General features: G+C 46.9%; 2 protein-coding genes across 3 annotated transcripts; one reads left to right on the forward strand and one right to left on the reverse strand.

The window, feature by feature from the left end:
• The first annotated feature begins 135 nt into the window (after positions 1 to 135).
• On the forward strand, positions 136 to 13970 carry BAG1 (BAG cochaperone 1). 2 transcript variants are annotated; one of them, XM_026009022.2, is made up of 7 exons: positions 136 to 600; positions 1878 to 2006; positions 4629 to 4711; positions 6591 to 6704; positions 10072 to 10179; positions 11198 to 11260; positions 11756 to 13970. In XM_026009022.2, exons 1-7 carry the CDS (start codon positions 564 to 566, stop codon positions 11843 to 11845), a joined length of 624 nt encoding a protein of 207 aa, XP_025864807.2. In that variant the 5' UTR covers positions 136 to 563; the 3' UTR covers positions 11846 to 13970. The 2 variants fall into 2 exon arrangements, with proteins under 2 accessions (XP_025864807.2, XP_072584201.1); XM_072728100.1 differs by lacking the exon at positions 6591 to 6704.
• Positions 13307 to 25039, reverse strand: SPINK4 (serine peptidase inhibitor Kazal type 4). The gene is made up of 4 exons (XM_026008973.2): positions 24979 to 25039; positions 20257 to 20297; positions 18762 to 18874; positions 13307 to 13424 (listed from the first exon to the last, which is right to left on the reverse strand). The coding sequence occupies exons 1-4, from the start codon at positions 25037 to 25039 to the stop codon at positions 13307 to 13309; spliced, it is 333 nt and encodes a 110-aa protein (XP_025864758.2).
• Between the last annotated feature and the right edge of the window lie 702 nt (positions 25040 to 25741).

Raw genomic sequence — 25741 nt, forward strand, 5'->3', positions numbered from 1 at the left:
GTGGGGCGGGGCCTCGGCTGAGTGGGTGGGGCCGGGGCGGCTTTGGCGGAATGCCCCGGGGCGGGAGCGGGGCCGGGTCTGAGGGGCGGGGCCGGGTCTGAGGGGCGGGGCCTGGTCTGAGGGGCGGAGCCTGGTCTGAGGGGCGGGGCGGGGAGGTAGCCGGGCGGGGTGGCGAGGCGCGGAACTCAGCTCCCACCGCTGGGTGGTCAACAAGCGCGGGTCTGGCGGAGCGCGGTGGCGCGCGGAGACCGCGAGGCGACCGGGAGCGGCTGGGTCCCCGGCGGCGCGCCCCTCGGCCGGGCCGGGAGCCGCGCCAGTCGGTGCTCCCGGCCGAGCGCGGTCCGCCTCCCCCTCAGCGATCGTCCGCCCGGGGTGCGGCCCGCGGGCATGCCGGATCCACCAGGGGCGCCGCCGCCGGCGCTCGCAGGTCGCGGGTGAAGAAAGTGCGGCCTCGCTCGGCCCGGAGCGAAGACGTGGCCCGGAGCGAAGAGGTGACCCGAAGTGAAGAAGTGGCCCAAAGTGAAGAGGTGACCCAGGGCCAGGAGGTGGCCCAGAGCGAGGAAATGGCGGCAGCCGGGCTCAGCGTGACCGTCACCCACAGTGAGCTCGGACGGCCGGGTGGGCACGGGACGGACTGCCGAAGTCTGGCGGCGGCCCTGGGGTTGGCCACGTGTCCTCCGGAAGCGTGTGTTCCTGTGTTGGTCCTGGCGTCCGGAAGCGCGGGGTCTTGTGTGTGTTTGGCGCCGTTGTCCGTGCTTGTCGCCGTTGTATGTGTTAGTGTGTGCCTGCGCCGTTTTTGTGAGTCTTGACATCAGGGTTGTGTTTGGCCGTGTCGTGTATGACTGCAGGCGGTGTGTCTGGACACCTATGTGTATGCTGGGTCTAAACTCGACTGTTGTTTGAGTGGCCTGTGGCTCCAAGCATACGCTCTGGGCCCCCTTTGGGTCTGTCAACTGTTGGAGTTGACATCGATCTAAACGAAGTCACTTCACTCCAGAACTCCTCAGGACCAGGGGAGACCCCAGGGCCTCAGAATCTGAAGACCAGTATTCTAGATCCTTCAGTGTTGAGTGACCTTAGGATGTCTCCTTTATTAACTTATGGTTTCTTCCCTGTGAAGTTGGTAGCACCTACTCCACTAACACTCCACTAACTTCATGTGGCTCTTGTGCAGGCTTAAGGCTTGGCATATGCACGGGGCATGGGCTATTTTCTTACTGTCCATATACCTGGAAAATAATTGAGCTAATAAGTTTTCTTCTGTTTGAGTTTACTCATTCGTTATCTATTCACTGAGCACCAACTGTGTAGGTGCCCAGGTGTGCCCACTGGGACAGACTTGTAGGAAAAATAATCCCTTACTCCTGACGGCGAAGGAGATAAGAACATTACAGTACAGAGTAGAGGGCAGTTAGGCCACAGGAAGCAGATGACTTGTGATGAAAAGCATGGCCTTGGGAATCAGATAGATCTGAAGTCAAGTTCAGACTCCTCAGTTGGGTCTCCATAGGCAGGTCTTAACTGGACTGAACTTAGTTTGCTTATCTGTGAAATGGGGATTAATATAGGCAGTACCTACTTGATGGGGTTGTTCTGATGATTAAATTAGATGATGTTTGAAATGAGTTGTCAGTCCTTTATGCGCGTTAAGTGCTTAAAATGCTAGCTGATAATCACTAAATTGTTACTATTACAGAGGAAACAAAAATCCTTGAGCAGGTCACCAAAGCTGGGCAAATGGCAGGGGAGAGGCTGTTTGGAGTAGGTGGCAAATGAACTGGGCCTTGAAGGCTGGATAAATAAATATAATAAAGTATCAGCCTGTATTGGTTTATGTGAAAGAATTTTCTTCATCGAACACTCTTCTCTCTCCCCAGGCAATGAGAAGCACGATCTTCATGTTACCCCGCAACAGGGCTGTAGTGAGCCAATTGTCCAAGACCTGGCCCAGGTTGTTGAAGAGGCCACAGGGGTCCCACTGCCTTTTCAGAAACTTATATTTAAGGGTAGGCATTTCTCTTCTAGCTTTGAATCCTTATGGCTAAAGGGCCTATTTAAAACTGCTTAACCTCACCTAATAGTAACTCTTAGTTTTTAAACTGGGATAATTCTTTTTTTTTTCAATAAATTTATTTTTTATTGGTGTTCAATTTGCTAACATACAGAATAACACCCAGTGCTCATCCCATCAAGTGCCCACCTCAGTGCCCGCCACCCAGTCACCTCCACCTCCCCACCCTCCTCCCCTTCTACCACCCCTAGTTCGTTTCCCAGAGTTAGGAGTCTTTCATGTTCTGTCTCCCTTTCTGATATTTCCCACTTATTTTTTCTCCTTTCCCCTTTATTCCCTTTCACTATTTTTTATATTCCCCAAATGAATGAGACCATATAATGTTTGTCCTTCTCCGATTGACTTATTTCACTCAGCATAATACCCTCCAGTTCCGTCCACGTTGAAGCAAATGGTGGGTATTTGTCGTTTCTAATGGCTGAGTAATATTCCATTGTATACATAAACCACATCTTCTTTATCCATTCATCTTTCGATGGACACCGAGGCTCCTTCCACAGTTTGGCTATTGTAGACATTGCTGCTATAAACATCGGGGTGCAGGTGTCCTGGCGTTTCATTGCAATAATTCTTTTTTTTTTTTTTAAGATTTTATTTATTCATGAGAGACACAGAGAGAGAGAGAGGCAGAGACACAGGCAGAGGGAGAAGCAGGCTCCAAGCAGGGAGCCCGATGGGGGACTCAATCCCAGGTCTCTAGGTTCACACCCTGAGCTGAAGCCGGCGCTAAACCGCTGAGCCACCCAGGGATCCCCCTAAACTGGGATAATTCTTATTTGCTTGTTTATTCATCTGTTCCTTCAACACATTTTATGTATTTACTTATTAAAAAAAATTTTTTTAAAGATTTTATTTATTTATTTATGAGAGACACACACACAGAGAGAGGCAAAGACAGGCAGAAGGAGAAGCAAGCCCCTCGCAGGGAGCTGGATGTGGGACTCGATCCTGGGACTCCAGGATCATGCCCTGAGCTGAAGGCAGGTGCCAAACCGCTGAGCCACCCAGGGATCCCCTTCAACACATTTTATTGAGGATCTTCTATATAATGACACCTTCAAACATTTTGATAGGTATTAGAGTTGAAGTCCCATGAGGATGGCAGAAATCTTACCATTTTTCTGAAAGCACATGGGTAATCCCCCCTGGCTAAGTTAGACCCTCTTCCCAACATATGTGCATATGGCACTCTCTACCACTTCTGTATGACTTATATTGAAATTACTATTAAGTGTTTTCATAGTCGCTGAGCATCTCATTTCTCTATTAGAATAACTAACTCCTTGAGGGAAAATATTGCTGTGTCCAATGCTCAGCACAGTGCTGAACAAACTTACCAGGCATCTGGATGTGGTAGGCCCAGTAGATGTTGCTGATTTCTACCAGGACCCACCTCCCTTCTATCCCCATTCTTTCTTCCCATTCCCAAGGGAACTTATTATTGTGTATCTCATAGGGCCACATTTATCCTATTTGGTGCCCGTCATAATGAATTTAGCAACGGGAAGCATTTTTATTTATACTTTATAGTGTAACTTCTTGTTTTTTTTTTTTGTTTTCTTGTTTTTTTTTTAATTTATTTGAGGGACATCTGTGTGGCTCAGTGGTTGGGCGTCTGCCTTCAGCCCAGGGCATGATCCCAGAGTTCCAGGATTGAGTCCTGCATCGGGCTCCCTGCGAGGAGCCTGCTTTTCCCTCTGCCTATGTCTCTGCCTTTTCTCTGTGTCTCTCACGAATAAATAAATAAAATCTTAAAAAAAAAATTGAGAGAGAGAGCAGGAACGGGGGGAGGGGCAGAGGGAGAAGCAGACTTCCCCGCTGGGCAGGAAGCCCAATGCGGGGCTCAATCCTGGGACCCACCTCTCCTTAGGATTGGTGTGATCATGACCTGAGCTGAAGGCAGATGCTTAACCAACTGGACCACCCAGGCACCCCATCCTTGTGTTTTCTTTTTAAAAACATTCTATTATGGAATTATAAAAGGCAATAGAAATCCATGTTTCAAAATAAAGGAAAGCACAAAGAAGAAAATGTTCTCCCAGATAAAACCCCTCATTACATTTCAGCATATTTCTATCCATTTGTACAGGCATCCTGGAGTATAGGTTTTTATTTGTGTGTGTGTGTGTCTGTTTAGTTGACAAAACAGATTAGTTGATTTTACAGTTTTTATTACCTTTTTCTTATAAAACTGAGCCATCATTTATTGTGGCATTGCAGTTTCCCGAAAAAAATTAGCTTTAATGCCTACCAAGTCTTCCGTTGTAGTGATATATAGCCCCCTGTTTCTAAATGTTTGTCTCTTTCTAGTTTCTCACTGTTAATGATTAAGGTTGCATTGAAGATTATTTTATAACACTATGTAGGCATATGTCCAGTTATTTGTTTAGAATAAAATCTGAAGTGAAATTCCTGGACCAAGGCACCTTCGGGAAAGATTACACCAATTTATCCCCTTCTCATTAGTGAACACACTTGTCTATTTCCTGTAACCTTGCTGAAGTCTGTTTTCAGTGTTGTATAATTTATTACCATTTGGCATAACTTTTCTTTTCAGGAAAATCTCTGAAGGAAATGGAGAAGCCATTGTCAGCCCTTGGAATACAAAATGGTTGTCGAGTCATGTTAATTGGGAAGAAGGTAAATTGCTTTCTCTATCAGAATACTCCAGAATCAAAGAATTAAGGTCTTTTATACATATTCCTATTTGGAAGGCCAAATCGGGGACCCAGAATCTGCATTAGTGAAATAGCTATCTCAAAACAGTTGTAGTTCTCTTTATTTGATGGGGTTACAGGTTTGTTATTCTCATGGTTTCTGGCTCCTGTTGACTATGGCTTTTGCTCTGGGAATTATGAATAGTTATGCTGCTTCAATAACGTAGCTCTTGTGTTGGTAGTGGATCTCAATCTGTCAAAATGTGCCTGAGTGAGGCCTTACTCACTTGGAGGGGATTTGCAAGAGAAACTTTTATTGAAATAAGCCTATAGATTTTTAAAGATTTTATTTATTTATTCATGAGAGGCACAGAGAGAGAGACAGAGACCCAGGCAGAGAGAGAAGCAGGCTCTCCTCAGGGAGCTTGATGCGGGACTCAATCCCCAGGCCCCAGGATCACGCCTTGAGCCAAAGGCAGACGCTCAACCACTGAGCGAGGTGTCCCTGAGCTTACAGATTTTTAAAATAAGTTCTCTGCAAATTTCATGAGTCTCTCTCCCTTTAAACACCTTTTCCACTAAAATCTTCCACAAGAGAAAGCCCTCTTTGGCTAGAAAGAAAGGTTCAGACTAAATTGAGGTAGGAAAAGAGCCAGTTGGTGAGGACAGTAGTCCCTGGGGTGATGAGAGAGGGCTCAGGCCAGCCGGGCATTGTGACGCAGTGGAATTGTTGGTCATAGGAAGTTTCCTTATTTTGAGTGAGGTGGCTAATTCAGAGTGGAGAGAGGGCAGAGATTAGCAAAGTGGAGGCAAAGAATATCTAGTCCAGCCACAGAACAGTCAGGAGTCTGGCACTCAGGATTTGGCCACGAAGAAGAATGTGAACAATTTGGAACAAGCAGGAAACTTGCTGGCCCTGACTACCAATTGTTGAGATAAGAGAAGGGGAAATAGTCTAGATTTCTTGCTCAAGGGCTGCCCTGGGGTATGTGAGGCCAAGTCCAATTTCAAGTCTCTATCCAACTCTTTTGGGCTATGTGACCTTAGGTTACTTTACATTAAACCTCAGTTTCATCTAAAACACTGCCTTCTGGGCAGCCCAGGTGGCTCAGCGGTTTAGCGCCGCCTTCAGCCCAGGGCGTGATCCTGGAGACCCAGGATCGAGTCCCACATCAGGCTCCCTGCATGGAGCCTGCGTCTCCCTCTGCCTGTGTCTCTGCCTTCCTCTCTCTCTCTCTCTCTCTCTCTCTCTCTGTCTCGCATGAATGAATAAATAAAATCTTAAAAATAAATAAATAAAATAAGATAAAACCCTGCCTTCCTCCCTGGGTTGTGGTAAGGCTTAAAACAATAGTACAGACAAAGGTTTAGCATAGTAGAGGGACTGCTCAACAAAAGTAATCATCCTTGTCCTCGTCCTCATTAAATGGGAGTGCTCAGTTGGTGGGTAGCACTTAGGAATTCAGTCAAGGGAATGGCAGAATTGCACCTGTCTCACCAGGTGGACTCCTCACGGGTGTCCACTGTCCTTTGTTCCCCTTGGAGGCTTCAGTCTGGAGTCAGCTGCTGATCAGCCCCAGGCTCGGGTTGAATCTGACACTTGACTTGGCTCCATTCTCTCAACCCAAGCTGTCTGGGTCCCTGCAGAATGTTTACTTAGTATTTCTCTCTCTAGTCTAGCGTCTTTGTGGGTAGAAAACATTCATGGGTAACCCTCTAGCTTTCCAAGAAGCAGCAGAATCAAAGCTATTTTTTTCCAGGTGAGTGGTTTTAGCCCAATTGTCATTAGGTTTTTTTTCTTCCCAGTCAGAAGCTACTATTTTTGGTGATTATTGACTTCATTTTATTCTTAAACATTTTAGAACAGTCCAGAGGAAGAGATTGAACTAAAGAAACTGAAAGATTTGGAGAAGTCTGTGGAGAAGATAGCTGACCAACTGGAAGGGTTGAACAAAGAGCTTACTGGAATCCAACAGGTCACTCTTTTTGGGGAGATACAAATGTGTGGTTAGGGCAGGCTCTCTAGTCTGGATTCCCTGGGTCCAGATCCTGGCTTTATCCTCTATCACTGTGGAAAGTTTCCTTGTCTCAAGTTCCCTATCTATAAAAGGGGAAAATGATGGTACCTCTCCTTAGGATTGGTGTGAGGATTAAATGATGCAGTTTGAGAGGTACCTGGCTGACTCAGTTGGTAGAGCATACAACTCTTGATCTCAGGGTTGTGGGTTCAAGCCCCACATTGGGTACAGAGCTTGCTTTAAAAAAATTTTTTTTTAAATGATGTAGTTTGAGTCTGACACATACTAAGTGCTTTTATAAGTGTTATTGTGTGTATTTTTTTTAAAGATTTTATTTATTTATTCATGAGAGACACAGAGAGAGAGAGGCAGAGACACAGGCAGAGGGAGAAGCAGGCTCCATGCAGGGAGCCCGATGTGGGACTCGATCCCGGGTCTCCAGGATCACGCCTGAGGCTGAAGGCAGCACTAAACCGCTGAGCCACCCGGGCAGCCCTTATAAGTGTGATTGTCATTGCTATTTTCAAACCACAGCCTGCATCCATTTGTGCTCTTAGGAGAGTACCTGCCATGCCAGGGTCTTGTATTGTCTGTAATGGAACAGGTAGCTTCTCCTAGTCCCAGCTGTTATGTGTTTAGCAAGACAGAGAACATTGTTGATCCATGAAAGGCCCAAGTTGAGCTTGATCTTAGCTGAGGCAGGGGTCATTCTGTTCAGTTCCTTGTATAAGAGAAGGGATACTAAAATTAGGCCCAAACCACGTATTTCTTTTTGTTCCCTCTAATTTTATAATTAATAGATGTATGTTTCTGTTTTAGTTACAAAAGTAATACATGCCCATCGTATAACTTTTAGGTAAACATATGGGCACTAATACCTATAAAGCCCTGACTCAGAAGATAACCAATACTAAAGACTAAAATATATTTTTGCATTTAAAAAAATTGATATAGGGCAGCCCGGGTGGCTCAGCGGTTTAGCGCCGCCTCCAGCCCAGGGTGTGATCCTGGAGACCCAGGATCGCGTCCCACGTCAAGCTTCCTGCATGGAGCCTCTTTCTCCTTCTGCCTGTGTCTCTGCTTCTCTCTCTCTCTCTGTGTCTCTCATGAATAAATAAAATCTTTTTAAAAATTTAAAAAATAAAAAATAAAAAAATTGATATAGTATTATGAACACTCTGTAAATTGTTCTTTTATTTGATTAAAAGAATTAAACATTTTCTTATGTCATTAAAAATGTTCATACTTGGGACAGCCCGGGTGGCTCAGCTGTTTAGTGCCACCTTCAGCCCAGGGCCTGATCCTGGGGACCCGGGATCGAGTCCCACATAGGGCTCCCTGCATGGAGCCTGCTTCTCCCTCTGCCTGTATCTCTGCCTTTCTCTCTCTCTCTCTCATGAACAAATAAATAAAATCTTAAAAAAAAAAAAAATGTTCATACTTGGGGCACCTGGGTGGCTCAGTTGGTTAAGCATCTGCCTTTGGCTCAGATCATGATCCCAGAGTCCTGGGATCATCAAGCCCTGCATTGACTTTGTGCTCAGCAGGGAGTCTACTTCTCTCTCTGTCCCTCCTCCTGCTCATGCTCTCCTGCTCTCTCTTTCTCTTTTAAATAAATAAAATCTTAAATGATCATACTTATCAAACCTTGCATAGCATTGTAACACATATGAACATATCATGGTTTACCTAACAATTCTTTATTGTTCATCACCTAATGTTATTTTACCATTATGCATTAATGCTTTTCTGAACATCCTTGAATATAAATATTTTTTGACCATTTCCGATTATTTTTTGGGCATAGAATAAATTCTTTGACTTGGAATTGCTGGCTAACGTTTAAAGCTTTTATTGCGGGGATCCCAGGGTGGCTCAGCAGTTTAGTGCCTGCCTTTGGCCCAGGGTGTGATCCTGGGGTCCCGGGATCGACTCCCACATCAGGCTCCCTGCATGGAGCCTGCTTCTCCCTCTGCCTGTGTCTCTGCCTCTCTCTCTCTCTCTATATCTCTCCTGAATAAATAAATAAAATCTTAAAAAAAAAAAAAAAGCTTTTATTGCATGTGGTCAAATCTACATCTGATAAAATCTGCAGAGATCCTGGCTGTCTACCCATTGTCACCAGCTAACTGGTTACTAAGCCAAGCAATGTGACTACATAGCAAGATAATTTAATAAAAACAATGTAAATGTGGCTTTTTTTTTTTTAAGATTTTATTTATTTGAGAGAGAGAAGTGTGCGTGTACACGAGCAGGGGCAGGGGGCAGAGGGAAAAAGAGAATCCCCAGTGAGCAGGGAGCCTGATACAGGGCTCCATCCCAGGACTCTGAGATCATGACCGGAGCTGAAGGCAGACACCTAAGTGACTGAGCCACCCAGGCACCCCAATGTTGCTGTTTGTTAACATATGTCTGTGTCAGGAATTATGTTAAGAGTCTATATATATTTCTCTTTATCCTCATAGTATCATAATCTGGTGTGGGTATCATAATCTCCATTTTAAAAATGAGGATATTGGGCAGCCCCGATGGCTCAGCGGTTTAGTGCCCCCTTCAGCCCAGGGTGTGATCCTGGAGACCTGGGATCGAGTCCCACGTTGGGCTCCCTGCATGGAGCCTGCTTCTCCCCCTGCCTGTGTCTCTGCCTCTGTGTGTGTGTGTGTCTCTCATAAATAAATAAAATCTTTAAAAAAAAATAAAAAATAAAAATAAATAAAAATGAGGACATTAAGGCTCAGAGAGGTTGAGTGACTTGTACAAGATCACAAGCCAGTAAATGACAGAATTCAAGCCTGGGCCTATCAGACTCTACACCTTGTATTTTGTTTTGTTTTTTGGCTTAAAGATTTTATCTATTTATTTGACAGAAAAAGAGAGCACAAGCAGGGGAATTGACAGGCAGAGGGAGAAGCAGGCTACCCACTCAGCAGAGAGCCTGAGGCAGGGCTCGATCCCAGGATCCCTGGATCATGACCTGAGTTGAAGGCAGATGCTTAATGGACTGAGCCACCCGGGTACCCCTACACCTTATGTTCTTAACATCTGCTTCTATGTGGGTATACACTGGTGACTGAAGGCTTCATCGGAGCCAGGGCTCAGGAGGCATTAGCAGCCCCAGTGGGCCGTGTGAGATAGTGGCCTGCAACCTATTACAGTGCATTGGGTGGCTCTGTTTTTTCCAAGAAATGAAGTTCTGGGTTTGAGGTCTGGACTAGCCTATTGGGGGGAATGTGGGCTCAGTGTGTGGCTACTTCATCAGTGCCTTGGCATGAAGTTTTCTGTCAGCCTCAAGGAACCCTTGCAAGAATGCATTATTCCTGTACAGGGTTTTCTGGCCAAGGATTTGCAAGCTGAAGCTCTCTGCAAACTTGATAGGAGAGTAAAAGCCACAATCGAGCAATTTATGAAGATCTTGGAAGAGATTGACACACTGGTAAGTAAATATTCAGCTGAGAAAACTCTTTGTTTTCTCAGTCAAAGTTTCCTTTGACTCTTTTTTTTTTTTTTAAGATTTTATTTATTTATTCATGAGAGACACAGAGAGAGAGAGACAGAGACACAGGCAGAGGGAGAAGCAGGCTCCATGCAGGGAACCCGATGCGGGACCCGATCCCGGGTCTCCACGATCACACCCTGGGCCAAAGGCAGCGCTAAGCCGCTGAGCCACCTGGGCTGCCCTCCTTTGGCTCTTTTTCAGTGATTTTCACTCTTTTAGTAAAGCACTCTTACTGTCTGAGGATATTGAGCACCTGCTGTGTGCGAGACACTGCTCAGTCCTTGGTAGATACACAGAAAGACAAGATAGTTCCTGATTTTTAAGCAGTCACATCCACCAACGTAGGGCTTTTGTCATTTTTATATTTCCTAAAAGCATCTAATCCTCACAAAGTTGGAACCCAAATGGACTGTGATTTTATGGCCAGAGAAACAGAGGGCTTCATGATACTCATATGACTGGTGATTCCATTGGGTTCATTATCTGTAAAGAATTCAGCCAGACTCAGTCTCTTGTGAGACTATTGGGAATCATCAACTCCATGATCCCTTTTACAGAAAGATGGTAATGATATTTCCAGCTAGATGCCTCATTTTTGAGGGTGAATTACTCTGCATAGGATTCTCGGGGAGTGAGGGAGGTTGTAAAGAAGAAGCACAGTGAGCTCATGGCATGGCCAGGACATAGTATCTGTACATAGAAAGGAGAGAAAGGACAAAGTCCATGGTACAGATCAGTTTCCATGGCCCAGACACTGAGAGCAAAGGGAGCTTTTATAGGGGTGAGAGCCATGGGAAGGGCCATGTGGAATACAGATCAAGGGAGGAAATCATTCCTGAAAATGCAAGTCTCGTTCATATTGGTGACTTATGATGCATTTGGTGTACTGTGGGTATTTCATCATGTTGTTATGTCATTCTTACTGAGATTATTTATGTCTCAATTTATTCCACAGATTCTGCCAGAAAATTTCAAAGACAGTAGACTGAAAAGGAAGGGTTTGGTGAAAAGGGTTCAGGTGAGCTGTGTGGTCAAGCATTTAAAGTTTAATGTGTGTGTTTATCTGTTCAGAGTAGGGTAGGGCAAAAGTGTGGTATGGACATTTTTTGGTTGTTATTTCATGAGCCCAGAATCTAAGAGAAGAGCTCCTTTCATGTCCCTGTAATTGTATTTGAATTTAAATTAATTGGGGAGGAAGATTGTTGGAGAGCAGTTATAGCTGCCGTAGGACACAATTTCAAGAGGCACTATTCATGTTCCCTGAAATTGTGCAGTACAGTGGCAAGGCTTCCTGTCCTCACCACCCTCTGGAGGATTGTTGTCAGAAACCCTGCTCCTACACTGGCCTCTGCCTCCCTCCCCTTACCTGGGAGCCCAGGCTGGCTCCATTCCTCTATAGCCTGTTTTAAGTCATTCACCCAGGGGTTCCCCTTAATGGCTGAGCAAGAGCCTTGTATGGGCAAGGAATGGCTAGTCCTGGATGGTCCCTCACTGCCCTGCATTCATGTTTTAGGCATTCCTGGCTGAGTGTGACACGGTGGAGCAGAACATCTGCCAGGAGACAGAGCGGCTGCAGTCCACAAACTTGGCTCTGGCTGAGTGAGGTGAGGCGGAGAGAGGCTGGGCCGCCCTGAAGAACAGCTCCACCAGCTCTGCCCTCTCTGGGACAGAAGTGACCTGATTTCACCAGGGCCGCCGGGGACAATTGGCCACTTGCGAGTTTTCCTGAACCTACCCCTGTTCTCGATGAACAAGTGTTGTCTGCAGTCCTAAGCAGAGCCCCTGTCTGTTTTCTCATTGTTTCTCTGTGTGGCTGCGCTGTCCAGCAGCCTACCTTGTCTGGAGAGGGCCTCCCCTGCCAAGTCTTCCCAGCTCTTTCGACCTTTGGGTACTTCCCTTGGGTTGGCAGAACCTCTCATTTGTGTTGGAGTAATTCTGGGTTTATAGCCCCCCAGTCCTCAGATTCATGAGGCCTTTTTGCCCTTGTGATTCTATAGCCGTTAGATGTAAACCAGAATCACCAGGAAGTAACATCTAGTCAGGAATGGTGGGAGTGGTTCAGAACAGGTGTTTGGCACATGGAGTAGTCCAAATAATCCTTGATTTGTAACTGAATTCTGGAACAGATGTCTGGGTTGTTGGTTCACAGACCTCACCACCCAGCCACAGGCCATGAGATCTCAGAGGCCCATTCCTGGGGTGGGGCTTGTATTGATGCATGGACTTCCTTGTACTCAGTAAATCTTTAGAAGGTTAGAACCTGGTGTTGACTGAATCTCTGCTTAAAACCAGGTCACAAATATGGCTTAAGGGGACAGGGAGAAGAACCATGGTGAACCAGGTGGTGAAGGCAACGATAAACTTCTAAGCTGTTCCTCAAAGATATTTCTGTTGATCATACCCCTTCTGAGGTCAATGTTTCCTTCAGGGCTGTTCCTTTTAGTTTTGTGGCCTATCCCTCCTCCCCCACTGTTATTTCTTTTTAAAAGCAGTTTATCTACATGTCAGCAAGAAAAGAATGCTTAACTTTTTTTGGATGAAATATGAGATGCAAAAGCCTCCTGTTTTAGCTGTAATTTGTTAAAATCAGGAGTGGCCCTGTATGACTCAACTGGGTCAGCTGCTGTCACCCCATTTTTTTCACACAGTGCCCAGGAACTAGGCTTCCAACAGGCCACTCTCAGGCCAACCTTATTTGGCAGAGAGAGTCATTGAAGCCCCAGGGATGTAGGACTGCACGGGTGGGACCTAGGACAGGGGTGGACAAGTGGATGAGACTCAGCCCAGCCCAGCCCACTTCCCACTTTAATCAGCAGTTCAGTGTTAATCTAATAGTTCTTATATGGTAACTGTGCCTGTTGTGCCAACACATGTAATGAGAATGTGTGCCAGGTACTGTTCTGAGTTCTTCAGGTGTCTTAGTCATTTATCCTCATTCTGGGAGGTAGACAGATACCGTCCCCATGTTAACGCTGAGGAAGCAGAGAGCTTGGGTAATTTTTCAAGGTCATAATTGGCAAAGCCAGGATACAAAGCTAGATGGTTTGATTGAGAACCCACACCATTAATCTCCACTATACTGCCTCGCAACAGCATGGGCTCGCTTGCTCACTCTCATCTCTTCTTTTCTCTCTCCCTCGTTAGTGGCCACTTCCTCTCTGGCCTTCTGCAGAGCAGTGTCTCTACCGAGCAACCAGAGGTGTCATAAAGCGCAGATCTCGGCATGTCAGTCCTCTTAAGATAAAAGTCCCTACCCTAAGCACTCTCCCTTTCATCCCAGACCACTGTCCTATTTGCTGTCTGCTGTTAGGCACTCTGGTCTTCCATATGCTCTGTGCCTTATCCTGCCTGGGGGTTTTGCATATGCTGTTCCTCTGTTTGGACAGCTCCTCACCATCCTTCCCCAACCCGCACCCCACCCCTTTCCTGGGTAATTCCTGTTCATCCCTTGAACTTAACTCAAATGTCTCTTCCATGGTGAAACCTCATCTGCTATCAGAGAACCTATCAAACCCCCAGGTGATACCCTTTCACAATTTGCCATAACTTTTTTTTATGATAAATAGCATGATAAACCATGACTTATTTGTGGGATTGTTTGATTAATATTTACCTGTAACCCTAGACTCTAAATTTCTTGGGTTAAGGGGCATCTTTGTCTTGTTAACAGCATATTTCAAGCACATTGCCTATTTATAATAGGTGCTCAATAAATGTTTGGAGAATGAGTGAATGTTGAATGCACACATCCACAGTGAAATACACACAGCTACCCTTCATCAGTACTGGAATTTACAGCATCAACAGCCATTGTTTGATTTAAGGATGAAGAGAGGCCCTAGGGCATGGGCTATTGGGCATATGTGTGGGGTAGTTACTAGGGCCTCTGCACAAGTCCCACCCACACTGATCTGTACATCCACAGGGTATCTCTGCCTGTGAACAGGGAAAGAACACTCCTTGTTGCCCACTCTCCCGGGATATGGTCAGTCCTACTACAAGGGGAACCAGTGGGGCTCTGTGATCCTATAAATATCCTTCAGCCTCACAGCTGAAAGAATTCTCCCACACATTGTCTGTTTAAACAATTTCTACTTCTCCTTTAACAGGGTAAAGGTTACCTTCTCTGAGGAGCCCTTCTTCCTCTGGTAGTCAGGACTCTTTTAGTTGAAAGTACCAGAAACTAAATTCCAAAGAGATTGTTGAAATAGAAAATTTATTTGGGTGCCTGGGTGGCTCAGGTGGTTAAGCATCCCACTCTTGGCTTCTGCTCAGATCCTGATCTTGATGTGAGATCGAGCCCCACATGGGGCTCTGGGCTCAGCAGGGAATCTGCTTGAGATTCTCTCTCCCTCTGCTCCCCTGCCACCAGCTCATGTGCGCTCTCTCTAAAATAAATAAATCTTTTTTTTTTTTAAGATTTATTTATTTATTCATGAGAGATGGAGAGAGTCAGAGAAATTAGGTAGAGGGAGAAGCAGACTCCTCAGAGGGAGCCCAATGTGGAACTCGATCCTGGATCCTGGGATCACACCCTGAGCCGAAGGCAGATGCTCAACCACTGAGCCATCCAGGCATCCAGAAAGAAAGAAAGAGAGAGAGAGAGAGAGAGAGAGAGAGAAAGAAAGAAAGAAAGAAAGAAAGAAAGAAAGAAAGAAAGAAAGAAGAAAGAAAAGGAAGGAAGGAAGGAAGGAAGGAAGGAAGGAAGGAAGGAAGGAAGGAAAGGAAGGAAAGAAGAAGAAGGAAGGAAGGAAGGAAGGAAGGAAAAGGTGCCTAGGTGGCTCAGTCAGTTAAACATCTGCCTTTGGCTTGGATCATGATCTCAGGGTCCTGCGATCAAGCCCCACCTGCATCACATTGGGCTTCCTGCTCAGCAGGGAGTCTGTTTTTCCCTCTCCCTCTGCTGCTCCCTTGGGTTCTATTCTCTCCCTCCCTCACTCTCTCTTTCAAATAAAATCTTAAAAAAGAAAGAATGAAATAAATTTATTGGCAGGATGTCAAGTTATCCCATGTAGCTTTGGGGATGTTCAAGGGCAGTTGGGCTTCAGGAGTTCAAACACAACCTGGAATCACTCTCTGCATCTCTTTCTTTGCATGCTGGCATCATTCTCTTAATCCTGCTTCTTCCACAAAGTAGGAAACATGGCTGTCAGCAGTCCCCACTTCACACATTTTACAGCTTCACTACCAAAGAGGAACTACCTGTTTCCTTCCTTCTGATTCAAAAAATCCTGGAGAAGAATTTTTTGGCTGATAATAATGGCCAGGGCAGCAGGATCACATGCCATAGATAGGGCCTTTAGGAGCCTGCAGTTACATTTCCAGTGACAGGGCCAAGTTTTCACATCTGCAAAGTGAGGGATTAGGTCATTCTTTCAGTATGGTGCCTGGTGCCTGGCATATTGTGCAGGCGTAATCTTTGTGATTCCTCATGTGCATGGAAGCCTGGGTGCAGAGGGTCACCAACAGAAAGCTTGGCCAAGAAGCTATGCCACCTGAGTATAAGAGGGGCTTCCCACTTAGGGCAGAGGCTTAGACATCACCAATAGTCACTCCAATAATAAGTGAACTGATTTTCAGCTTAGCACATGGCCAATCATAACAGTTTTTTCCAGTCTCTCTGTGCTGGGCATGCAGACTACATTTTAGGCAACAGGAGAACAGGTATGTACATCTTACGGGAAGCATCATCAGAGGCAGTAGGGTGTCCTTCTTTACCTCTCTGTGGACTGGAATGTAGACTTGGCGGGAGTTATAGCAGCTGTCTTGTACATTGAAGGGAAAACTGATGATGGCAGAGTAACAATACATAAGGAGCATGAAGTTAGCGTACTGCATAGGTCTCCGTGTGAGAGAAATTAACTGTATAAGCCACTGCTATTTTGACATTTGGGTTTCTCACAGCCAAATTTAACACTGCATCCTATGCAGCAGAGGGGCAACAGTTTCTGTTACCAGTAGCAGTAAGTAGCAGGGCCCATAGATGACCTTTCAGTCCCTGCCACTTGCAAATCTGTTAACAGCAATTCAGGCCCACATCCCCATTTCAAGTGTCTGGGGAACACTGATTCTTGCCTTCTCTGCCCTGGCTTTGTAGTGTTTTCCCACAGCACATATCCTGCTCTGTCTGCCCTCCCTAAAGCAGGAATCAGTCCATGTGATACTGCTTCTACTGGCTAGAGGAAACAATGTCTACACTCTTTTCTGCCACCATTATCAAGTGGCTCCTGTTAGCTTTGGCCAAAAGAGGGTATATTTGACATGGACCAGTTAGGGGTTAGGGTAAGGTTAGGGTTAGGCTGGGGTCTCTGTGGTGGGATTTCTGGATGCTGTGTACTTTTGTAGGATATTGTATAGGTACACATGTGCCTGGGGTTGTGTCCAGTGCCAACATTAACAGAATGAATGGTGACCAAAAGAACAGAACAGGGTCCGGAAGTCATCCTGCTATGGGTGGCCAAGGTGCAGGGGGACACTCAAAAGTCTTGGGGTTACAGACCTACGTCAGTATTTTAACAAGTAATTCAGATATACTGTGCATACTACCTAAATAGCCACAGCAGTATCCACAGGTGTGTAAAACTTGGGGTGCTGGTGCAGCCCAGGGGGAAGGTCATAAAGGGTGTAGGACTTTCCCAAAGGCTGGGTGCAGCTCTCTGGCAATGGCAGATGGTACAGATGTCAGGTACAGATGTCACCTAGGTTCTTGACCTTAGTAACAAGCAGGCTGGGGCAGATATGCCCACTGGGGACGGAGGCTGACTTCTTGAAGAAGCAGAAGAGACCTGGGACCTCTAGGGAAATGTGACAGGATTGAGGAGCACTGGAGTGATGGAGAAGACATCAGATTTAGTATAGGGAAGTCAGGGCAAATGCCCACCACCACCAACCACTTCCCCAGAGTCCCCAAAGACACTGGCTCACTTGGCTGAGTTGGGCTGGATCTTTTATTCATGTCACATCCTCCACTCCCACCACTGTTCTCTAGCCCAAGGCTTCATGGCTTAAGAGGCTGCGATGAGGGTCCGCATTTGCCATCCTTCACGATCTGGATGTCGTGTTTGGTTTTCCTAGGATCACAGGAGGCAGATGTGAGGCCCATCTCATCAGGTACTGGAACAAACCCTTCAAGGGACCCTGCCTGGTCCAGTCTATCCAGACACCCTGCTGAGCCCTCCCCACTTCCCCCCACTCAGTGTAGGCGTAGGGCAGGTCGGGTGGGGGGGTCCCTGGGCACATCGTTCTACAGCTTTTCCCTCTTGCACACCCTCCTGCAGGACATCTGGAATGTTGTCTGATGGCTGCTGAATCTGTCTCCAGCCCTGACTCTGTCTTGAACTCTAGCCACACCTCAACCAGGCTACCCCAAAGGCTCAGCCGTCCACAGACCTCATTGCCCTCCAGAAACCATCTAGATCCCCAGTGCCCCCCAGCTCAGTTAGGAAAGTCTTGCTGTTCTCCTGCCTCTCTGTCCAGAATGCTGTGGCTTCTGAAGACTGTCTTCTCTCCATGATCTCACTTAGCTGTGGCCCACTTCAAGGGTTTTTGTTTTTTTTAAAAGATTTGATTTATTTATTCATGAGAGACACAGAGAGAGAGGCAGAGATATAGGCAGAGAGAGAAGCAGGCTTGTCACAGGGAGCCCAGTGCAGGATTTGATCCCTGAACTGGGATCATACACTGAGCTGAAGGCAGACGCTCAACTGCTGAGCCACCCAGGCGTCCCCTCAAGGGTTTTATGAACGAAGAAAGGAGATCAATTAGGTGATGAGACATACCAACATCTTGTTCTGGCCCTTTTCGCCTCTCAAGACTCATTTCCTGCCTCTCTCTATCCTCCTTTAAACTTTATACTCCAGCATATCCAATTTCTTATATTTTCTCAAATCCAAACTTTTCTTTCCCTTCCAGACCTTTCCAAACTCCTCTCACTACTTGGAATTACCTTTCCTTGGTCTTTCCTTTTCCAAGCTAGTTTCAACTTATTTTTCAGAGCTAAGCTGGAAAGTCTTCCCTGCCCTTGTCCTTGCCTTGCACTCACAGTATCCTGGGTGCACCCATCTGAGCCTTGAGCAATCTATGCTACAGTTGGCTGACCATTAGCTTGCCTTCCTCCTTAGACTACCATATGCCCTGGAAGGCAGGGATGCTGTTTGGCTTACGCCCTCTTATATCCCCAGTGCCCAGCATATAGTAGATGCTCAATAAATAATTGTTGGCTGGAGGAATAAATGAACAAGTGAAGTTACCTAGTCAGTCAGAGGCAGAATAAGGGGAAGAACCTGGGGTTTCTGCACCCCACCCCCCACTCCCTTACTAGCTGAGGCCTTATACTTGGAACCATGTGCCTTCTCTGAAATAGACTTGGGCTGATTCTGTTAGGGGCAATGTCAGACGACTCTTCTCAGGCCAAGGGTATAAGTAAGAGGCAGATCAAGTTTTGCTCTCTTTACACTTGGAATGCACCAGAGATAAGGCCCCCCCAAGCAAGCTGAGGGGAAGGTGTAGGGTAGACTTACATCCGAGTCAAGCAGACCTGGCATTCATTGTCATATGTGACGCCATCAGTGCCACAGACCGGTTTGGATGTCTGGGCACAGACTGGAGACTCCCCCATGTGCTCACAGATGGGCTGTGAAAGAGAGGGAGGGGTGAAGGGCACGCAGTGATTCAGAGGCAGCCAGAAGGGACCCAGGGACTTTGCTTGGAATCAGGGGCTCCAGGGAAGAGCCAGATTCAAGAAGGCCCCAGTGTTGGTCCAACAGGCATGAAACTAACCATTCAGGGCATCTCAACATGTTTGCTTAGGTGTGTGTATAGTACTAGGCATATGGCTGTGGCTCTGTACACATATCTGCTGAACACAGGTCTGTGGGTGTCCAAGTATATGTCTGTGTTTATGTCTATCGAAAGTTTATGCCCTCAAGCTCCTGGGGGTGGGTTCACACGCTCTTCAGAGGGTCTAACTAGAACTTTTCTTGCTGGTCTCTGTGAGGACTCCAGGAGACAGAACCACCCAGCATTCCCAGGGGGCCCCTCCATTGTGAGAGGTCCTCCACTCACCCTGGCCAACATGACCCTTTGGGCCCCTGGTGTGGGATGGCTGGAGAAATGGGACAGGGCTTGAGACTTAAATGAGGCTAGTCTGAGAGAGTTTCAGGGCAGGCCCCAGGTCAGGACTGGGATCGAAGAGTGGGACAGGATGGGGTGAGAGAGGCAGTGTGGGGTGGTGGTCATGAGACCAAGAGCCTGACTTCTGTGCTCATGAGCTGTGTGAAGTTGTAAGAGCTATCTCCACTCTCAGAACCTCAGTTTCCTCCTCTGTAAACACTGTAAATGAATAATAGTATTCTTTTAATGTACGGTTAATTGAAACCATGTATCATCTGGCACAATAATAGGTTTGGATCTGATGGGCTGACAGTGCAGATGTGGCAGCTGCTGGATGGGAAGGTGGCTTTGAGCCTCCTTGTTCACCTAGGTGAAGGTTGGGTTGAGGGTCTCAAGGAAGCCAGCCCCACTGCCTTGGGGATATCAGACCCAGGACCAAAGTGGAATCAGGTGTTCAGACTTGGTGTCTTTCCTTCAGAGTGAAGGGTTGGATGGACGATGGGGTGTGGTTGGGGGAGGCTGGACCACATCAGGGGGCCAGGGTACCTCTGGCCTGAACCCCATGGCCTGTCCATCTTCACTACACAAAGCAGAAAGTGCACTCAGTCCTGCTCAGCCTGGGCAGGGGAATCTTGCTGCTGGCAGGGATATTGGAAACCAGGTTGGGACAGATCTCTCAAGGTCCTGGAAACCAAGTTTGAGACCTTGGTGAAGGGGCTTGGCCAACTCAGTATGGAAGGCTTAACCTAGGGAGCATGCAGTCTCAGGAGGCTACACTAGCCACTTTGAAGCCATCAGAGCTATTTGAGTAGAAGCCTAAGACAAATGCTGGTTTCTTAGCATGGATGCAGAAGGAAGGCCAGGACAGCAGCCCAGGGCCAAAACTAGAAGCAGCTGCCTTACCATTCTTGGGGAAATGACCTTTACCGCAGACACTGGCACTTCTGAAAGGCAAAAATGGAAGAGTGAGGTGATGATGGCTCTAGGCAACTGGTCTGGGGTCTAAGGACTGCTTTAGGAAACCTGTTCCAGAAAAAAAAAAAAAAAAAAGGAAACCTGTTCCAGCTATCACCCAGTCTGGAATTCCTTAAGGAAATGTATTGAGTCACCAGGCGGGGAATCCCAGAAAGCTGTTGTGACCTTGGGTTGCTAGAACAGAGACAGAAGATCTAGAGTTAGGGAGGTGACAGTCCAGCCTGATTCCACTGGGATTGTTATGGCCCATATGATTATCAAAATAATTCAGTTATTGAATTCAGAATTCAATAATTCTCAAACATTGAGAATATATGATCTTAAATACTCTTCACAGCTCTCTCACTGTTCTGTACTGGGAAAGCAAGGGGGCGGTGGTGGATGCCGCCATCTGCTACACACATCCCGCCCTCAGGTAGAACCAAGGTGCTCATTTCCTCAGCTGCCGGGAGTATTAGCCACTCACAGCAAGTCCTTTCCTAGAAACTACTCTTAGAGAACAGAATGCCTCACCCATGGTTGCATCCCCTACCCAGGAACAGGCCATATCCAATGACAAGTGGATATTGATACAATGACCAGAATCCTTCATCTCTATTAAACAGTTCTGAAAGGCCACCCCAGATCCAAAGCTCCCAGTAGGGTCATTGGAGGCTTCTGTTGTACTGCATCACAACTTTCCCCATCTTTGTGTGTGTAGCCCATGAGCACCCCCCAAGACACCGCCTGCGAGTCTGAGTCTGAAAGAGGCTCAGAAGTTAAAGCCATACGGTTTGTTAAGGGCTGAGCTGGGATCGCACACAGATCTGTCACTCCCTAGCCTGGTTCTTTTCATATACACAGTTGTGCATTTCAGCTCTTCCAAGTCTAGGTGCCCCTGCTCACAGGATGTGAACAAACTGATGTGACTGGTGAATATGACAGGTGGATGAGGAACAGAGCCACATCTAATGCCACAGGTGGAAGGAAAAGTGTCGATGTAAATGGGAGAAGGGCAGGATGCTTCCCGAAGTCTCTTAAGGGCTGTTCAAGGGGCCAAGGTCTTCTCAACCTCACAGGGCAGAGCCCATTCTTGCGAGGAGGCTGCGGGGAGGCAGGTTTGTATTCCAGAATTTTCTCCGTGGCAACTGCTTCAATGAAGGAACTGTCTCCAGAAATAGTTCTCCCTCACTGGAGGTGTGCCTACTGCTGCAGTTTTAGCTTTTCCTGGGGTTGCTATTATAAGAAATTTCCAAGGTAGAGAGGGAGAAGGGAATTGAGATGAAGTGACCTCTGATAGGCTATCTAAGCTTGGCACTGAGGCATTAAGATGCAAACCCAACCTTGTCACCGCATGCTCAAAACCCATGATTATGAAACTAGAAACGAGAAATTATCCAAATGTCCTTCAACAGAATGGGTAAACTATGGTATATGTACACTGGGATGCACCTCAGCAATAAAACAAGCAAACAACTGATCTATCCAGCAACATGGCTGGATCTCAAAACACGCTGAGCAAAAGAAGCCAGACACAAGGCTACATGCTATTATGAAAGGCACCGTAGGCAAATGTCAAGGACAGCTTGGGGATAAATACAACTTTCTATGTGACATTCTAGAACAGGCCAAACTCATTTATGGTAGGAAAAAAAGCAGTGATTGCCTCAAGAGTGGGGAAATGGAAGGGACTGACCAGCATGAGGGAAGTTTCTAGGGTATAGGAAACATTTTTTGTTCTTTGTTTTTTTTTAATTTTTATTTTAACTAGGCTCCACACCCAACATGGGGCTCAAACTCACAATCCTGAGATCAAGAGTTGCATGTTCTACTGACTGAGCCAGCCAGGCACCCCAGAAATGTTTTTTTTTATCTTGATAGAGGTTTGGGTTACAAGGGTACGTGCACTGTCTAAATTCATTGAGTATGACTCATTGAGTGATGAGATTTGTTTATTTAGTGGTACATGACTGTTAGGGGATGAAAGAGCACTAAAAAGGGGCACCTGGGTGGCTCAGTGGTTGAGTGTCTGCCTTCAGCTCAGGTCATGATCCCAGGGTCCTGGGATCGAATTCTGCATCAGGCTCCCTGCAGGAGCCTGCTTCTCCCTCTGCTTATGTCTCTGCCTCTCTCTCTGTCTCTCATGAATAAATAAATAAATAAATAAATAAATAAATAAATAAATAAATAAATAATATATTTTTTAAAAGACAAAAAGCACTAAAAAAATGTAAAGGCCTTCCGTGGCTCTTTGTGATAACTGAGCTACTTCATCCTATTAGGGCCCTGCATGAGCTCATAACAAACTTGCTCCTGGACTTACTTCCTAGTACATCTCCCCATGTTCCTATGCCTCTCAGCTCTTCCAGGACAGACTCTGCTTCAGCCTGTACTGTGTCTCTCTACCTGAAGTGTCCTTCTCCCCCTTCTACTGATTTTATCTTCATTTCAAGGCTTAGATGCTACTTCCCCATGAAGCCTTCCCTGATGTCCCCTAGGGTTTCCTGAGCAGACCCAGATTTAGGCTCCAGTTTTTGTCCATTTGTGCTGTTATAACAAAAATACTATAAACTGGGGATCTTATAAACATTTCTCACAGTTGTAGAAGCTGGGAAGTCTAAAGTCATGACACTGACGGATTTGGCATCTGGTGAGGGCCCTCTTCCCAGTTCATAGCTCGTGCCTTCTCACTGTGTCCTCACATGGTAGAAGGAGCAAGGGAACTCTCTGGGGTCTCTTTTGTAAGGGCACTAATCGCATTCATGAGGGCTGTACCCTCATGACCTAGTCCTCTCCCAATACCATCACCTTGGGGATTAGGATTTCAACATGAATTTTGGGGACCACATCATAGCATCTTCTTTCATATCACCACATACTGTCCCACTCACTGGGTCACTCTTGCCTCCCTATGGACCTGAGTTCCTTGGGGTTCCTATATTTCTGCCCCCATGCAGCAATGCCCCCCACAGAGTGGGTGTTCAGGAACTGACCAACTAACGTGCATTGTTGGGAGGAGGAGTTCAGAAGCCTGTGGTATCAGAACTTGTTCCTGGAGGATGTGGGAACAGGTTGCATTTACTCTCAGGCTGCCCTTGACCCCTGTCCTCAGGCCAGGCAGGAATCTGAAACGGGCACAAGGACTCTTTACGATAGGCCTCTTCAGTGTTCCCAATAGGAAAACTGCTAAGGGAATGGATGCCAAGCTGGGAGTAAGCAGGCTATGCTGGGCCAGAGCCCCCAGACCCATTTTCTGTTGCCCTAGCCCCTAGGACTATGTCCTCAGGGAAATGAGAGTGGACCATAAGGTCAGTAGCTGTCCAGAGGGGGGTCCTAAGTAGTCTCCCTGCTTCGCCCTTTAGTCTGTTCTCAGCATAGCAACTGGAGTGATCCTTTTAACACAACTCTGCTCAAAATACTTCAGTGTCTCCCATTTCATTCAGAGGGAAAGCCAAGTTCTCATATTGGCCTTACATTACTCAGTATGGTTCCCAGTTGCCTCTATCATCTCTTCTCCCGTTGCTCTGCACCCTGCGTCTCATTCCTTTCCTGCCACACTGGTCTCCTTGCCATACCTCAAACACTCCAGCCGTCCTCCTACCTCAAGGCCTTTGTACTGTCCGTCCCCTCTGTCCAAAACCCTCTCCTCCCAGATATCCACACGGCTCACTCCCTTCCCCGCTTCAAGCATTGTTCTAGGAGAGAACCCCCTGATTTAGCACTGCAGCCCCCTCTTCACCCTGCCCAATATTTCTTCTTTAGCCTCTATAACCTTCTAACATTGTACCTATCCTATTGTCTATTCCCTTCCATCCTACTCCATTGGATTGAAGCTCCATCAAGGTAGTTCTCTTTATGTTTGCTCACTGATATGTCTTAAGGGCCCAGAACAATGCCTGATACACAGTAGATGTGAGACCACAGAGGTGATCCAGGCCCTAAGGAGGCCCTACTCCAGCATGTGTTCAGCCTGGGACAAAGGCTACCGTTCCTCACACAGCTGCTGTCCATCCCACAAGCATAGCCTGTCACAGCAGATAGGACCTCAGAGGACCAAGACCAGGCTTCCTTAAGCACCTACTACCTTGCAGCCAGCAGATTTACCTGTCTCTCCTGAGACAGGCCTGCTCCCTGCTGCTTCCCAGATCTCTCACCAAGTAGTTGCTTAGAGTAGCAAGGTACTCTAGTGAGTAGCAAGGTACTCTTTTTTTTAAGATTTTCATTTATTTATTCATGATAGACACACACACACACACACACACACACACACACACACACACACAGGCAGAGACACAGGCAGAGAGAGAAGCAGGCTCCATGCAGGGAGCCCGACGTGGGACTCGATCCCGGGTCTCCAGGATTAGGCCCTGGGCTGAAGGTGGCGCTAAACCTCTGAGCCACCCGGGCTACCCAGCAAGGTACTCTTAGTGAGCTAGATGGACTTCCTATTCCATAGCTGGAAAAACAGAGGCCCCAAGAGGAAAGGGGCTTTTGTAATTCTGGGCCAGAGTCAGGATTTGAACCCAGGTCCCACCACAATGGAGAGGTACAGAAAGAAGTTCTATGCGGAAAACCAAGCTGTCACAGGATGCACCAGACTCTGCCTCTGCCCCCACCACAAGCTTATCTACCAACACCAAGTCACAGAGAATCCAGGCTCTGTCCACTCACCTCTGTCCATAATGAGGAGGGTGGCCACGGCCAGGGCGACCACCCACAGGCGGACAGCCATGCTGATCCTGGGCTGATGTGGTCCAAGCTAGCAGGGGTCTGGGGCAGGGCAATAAATGAGGCCTGTTTATAAGGCTGATCCTCACTCTTATCTTATCTAGGGCCAGATGGAGAGGCCGGGAGTGGCATCAAGTTAATATCTGCACCATGGCCCCAGAGATGCTAAGCTTGTCGTGGCCTGGGGCTGTGCCCATGGGGCTGGTATATTTCCAGAGTGAGGAGAGGTTTGGACAACCTACAGATTCTGCCACCAATCTGAGGGCTGGAGCAAGAGGGAGAGGGAAATTGAAGTAGAAAAAGAGAAACCAAGTCAAAAAGACAGAAAGGAGAGACAGGCAGATCAGAAGGAAAGAGAAACAAAAAGAAAAGCAGCAACTGAAAGGGGGCGGAAGGCAGAGAAAGGGGCTGGAGCCATGGGCGACTTTGCAAGTGCCTTCACCAAACAACTTTGTGACTGTCAAAAAGACATTCTCCTTAACTAGGTGTCAGTTTACCCATGCACAACATAGAGATGGCAGTTCTGACTCTGTCTCCTGAGGCTGCTGTGAAGAGGACAGTGGGGACAGCGGATGAGAACACATTTTGCAGAGGATGAAGTGAGGTGTAAATATAAATAGAAATGGTTCTTTTCAGGATGCCTGGGTGGCTCAGTGGTTGAGCATCTGCCTTCGGCTCGGCGTGATCCCGGAGTTCAAGGATCGAG

This window comes from Vulpes vulpes, chromosome 12 (genome assembly GCF_048418805.1).
Source record: "Vulpes vulpes isolate BD-2025 chromosome 12, VulVul3, whole genome shotgun sequence".
NCBI lineage: Eukaryota > Metazoa > Chordata > Mammalia > Carnivora > Canidae > Vulpes > Vulpes vulpes.

Excerpts from the sequence above, each read along its gene's own strand:
- BAG1 (XM_026009022.2), top strand. The coding sequence starts at position 564 with ATGGCGGCAGCCGGGCTCAGCGTGACCGTCACCCACA. Across the intron at positions 4,712-6,590 it reads TCATGTTAATTGGGAAGAAG|AACAGTCCAGAGGAAGAGAT; the intron begins GTAAATTGCTTT and ends TAAACATTTTAG. Across the intron at positions 11,261-11,755 it reads GTTTGGTGAAAAGGGTTCAG|GCATTCCTGGCTGAGTGTGA; the intron begins GTGAGCTGTGTG and ends TTCATGTTTTAG.
- SPINK4 (XM_026008973.2), bottom strand. The coding sequence starts at position 25,039 with ATGGCTGTCCGCCTGTGGGTGGTCGCCCTGGCCGTGGCCACCCTCCTC. Across the intron at positions 20,298-24,978 it reads CCTCCTCATTATGGACAGAG|AAGTGCCAGTGTCTGCGGTA; the intron begins GTGAGTGGACAG and ends TTTGCCTTTCAG. Across the intron at positions 13,425-18,761 it reads CAGGTCTGCTTGACTCGGAT|AGACACTGCTCTGCAGAAGG; the intron begins GTAAGTCTACCC and ends GTTGCTCGGTAG.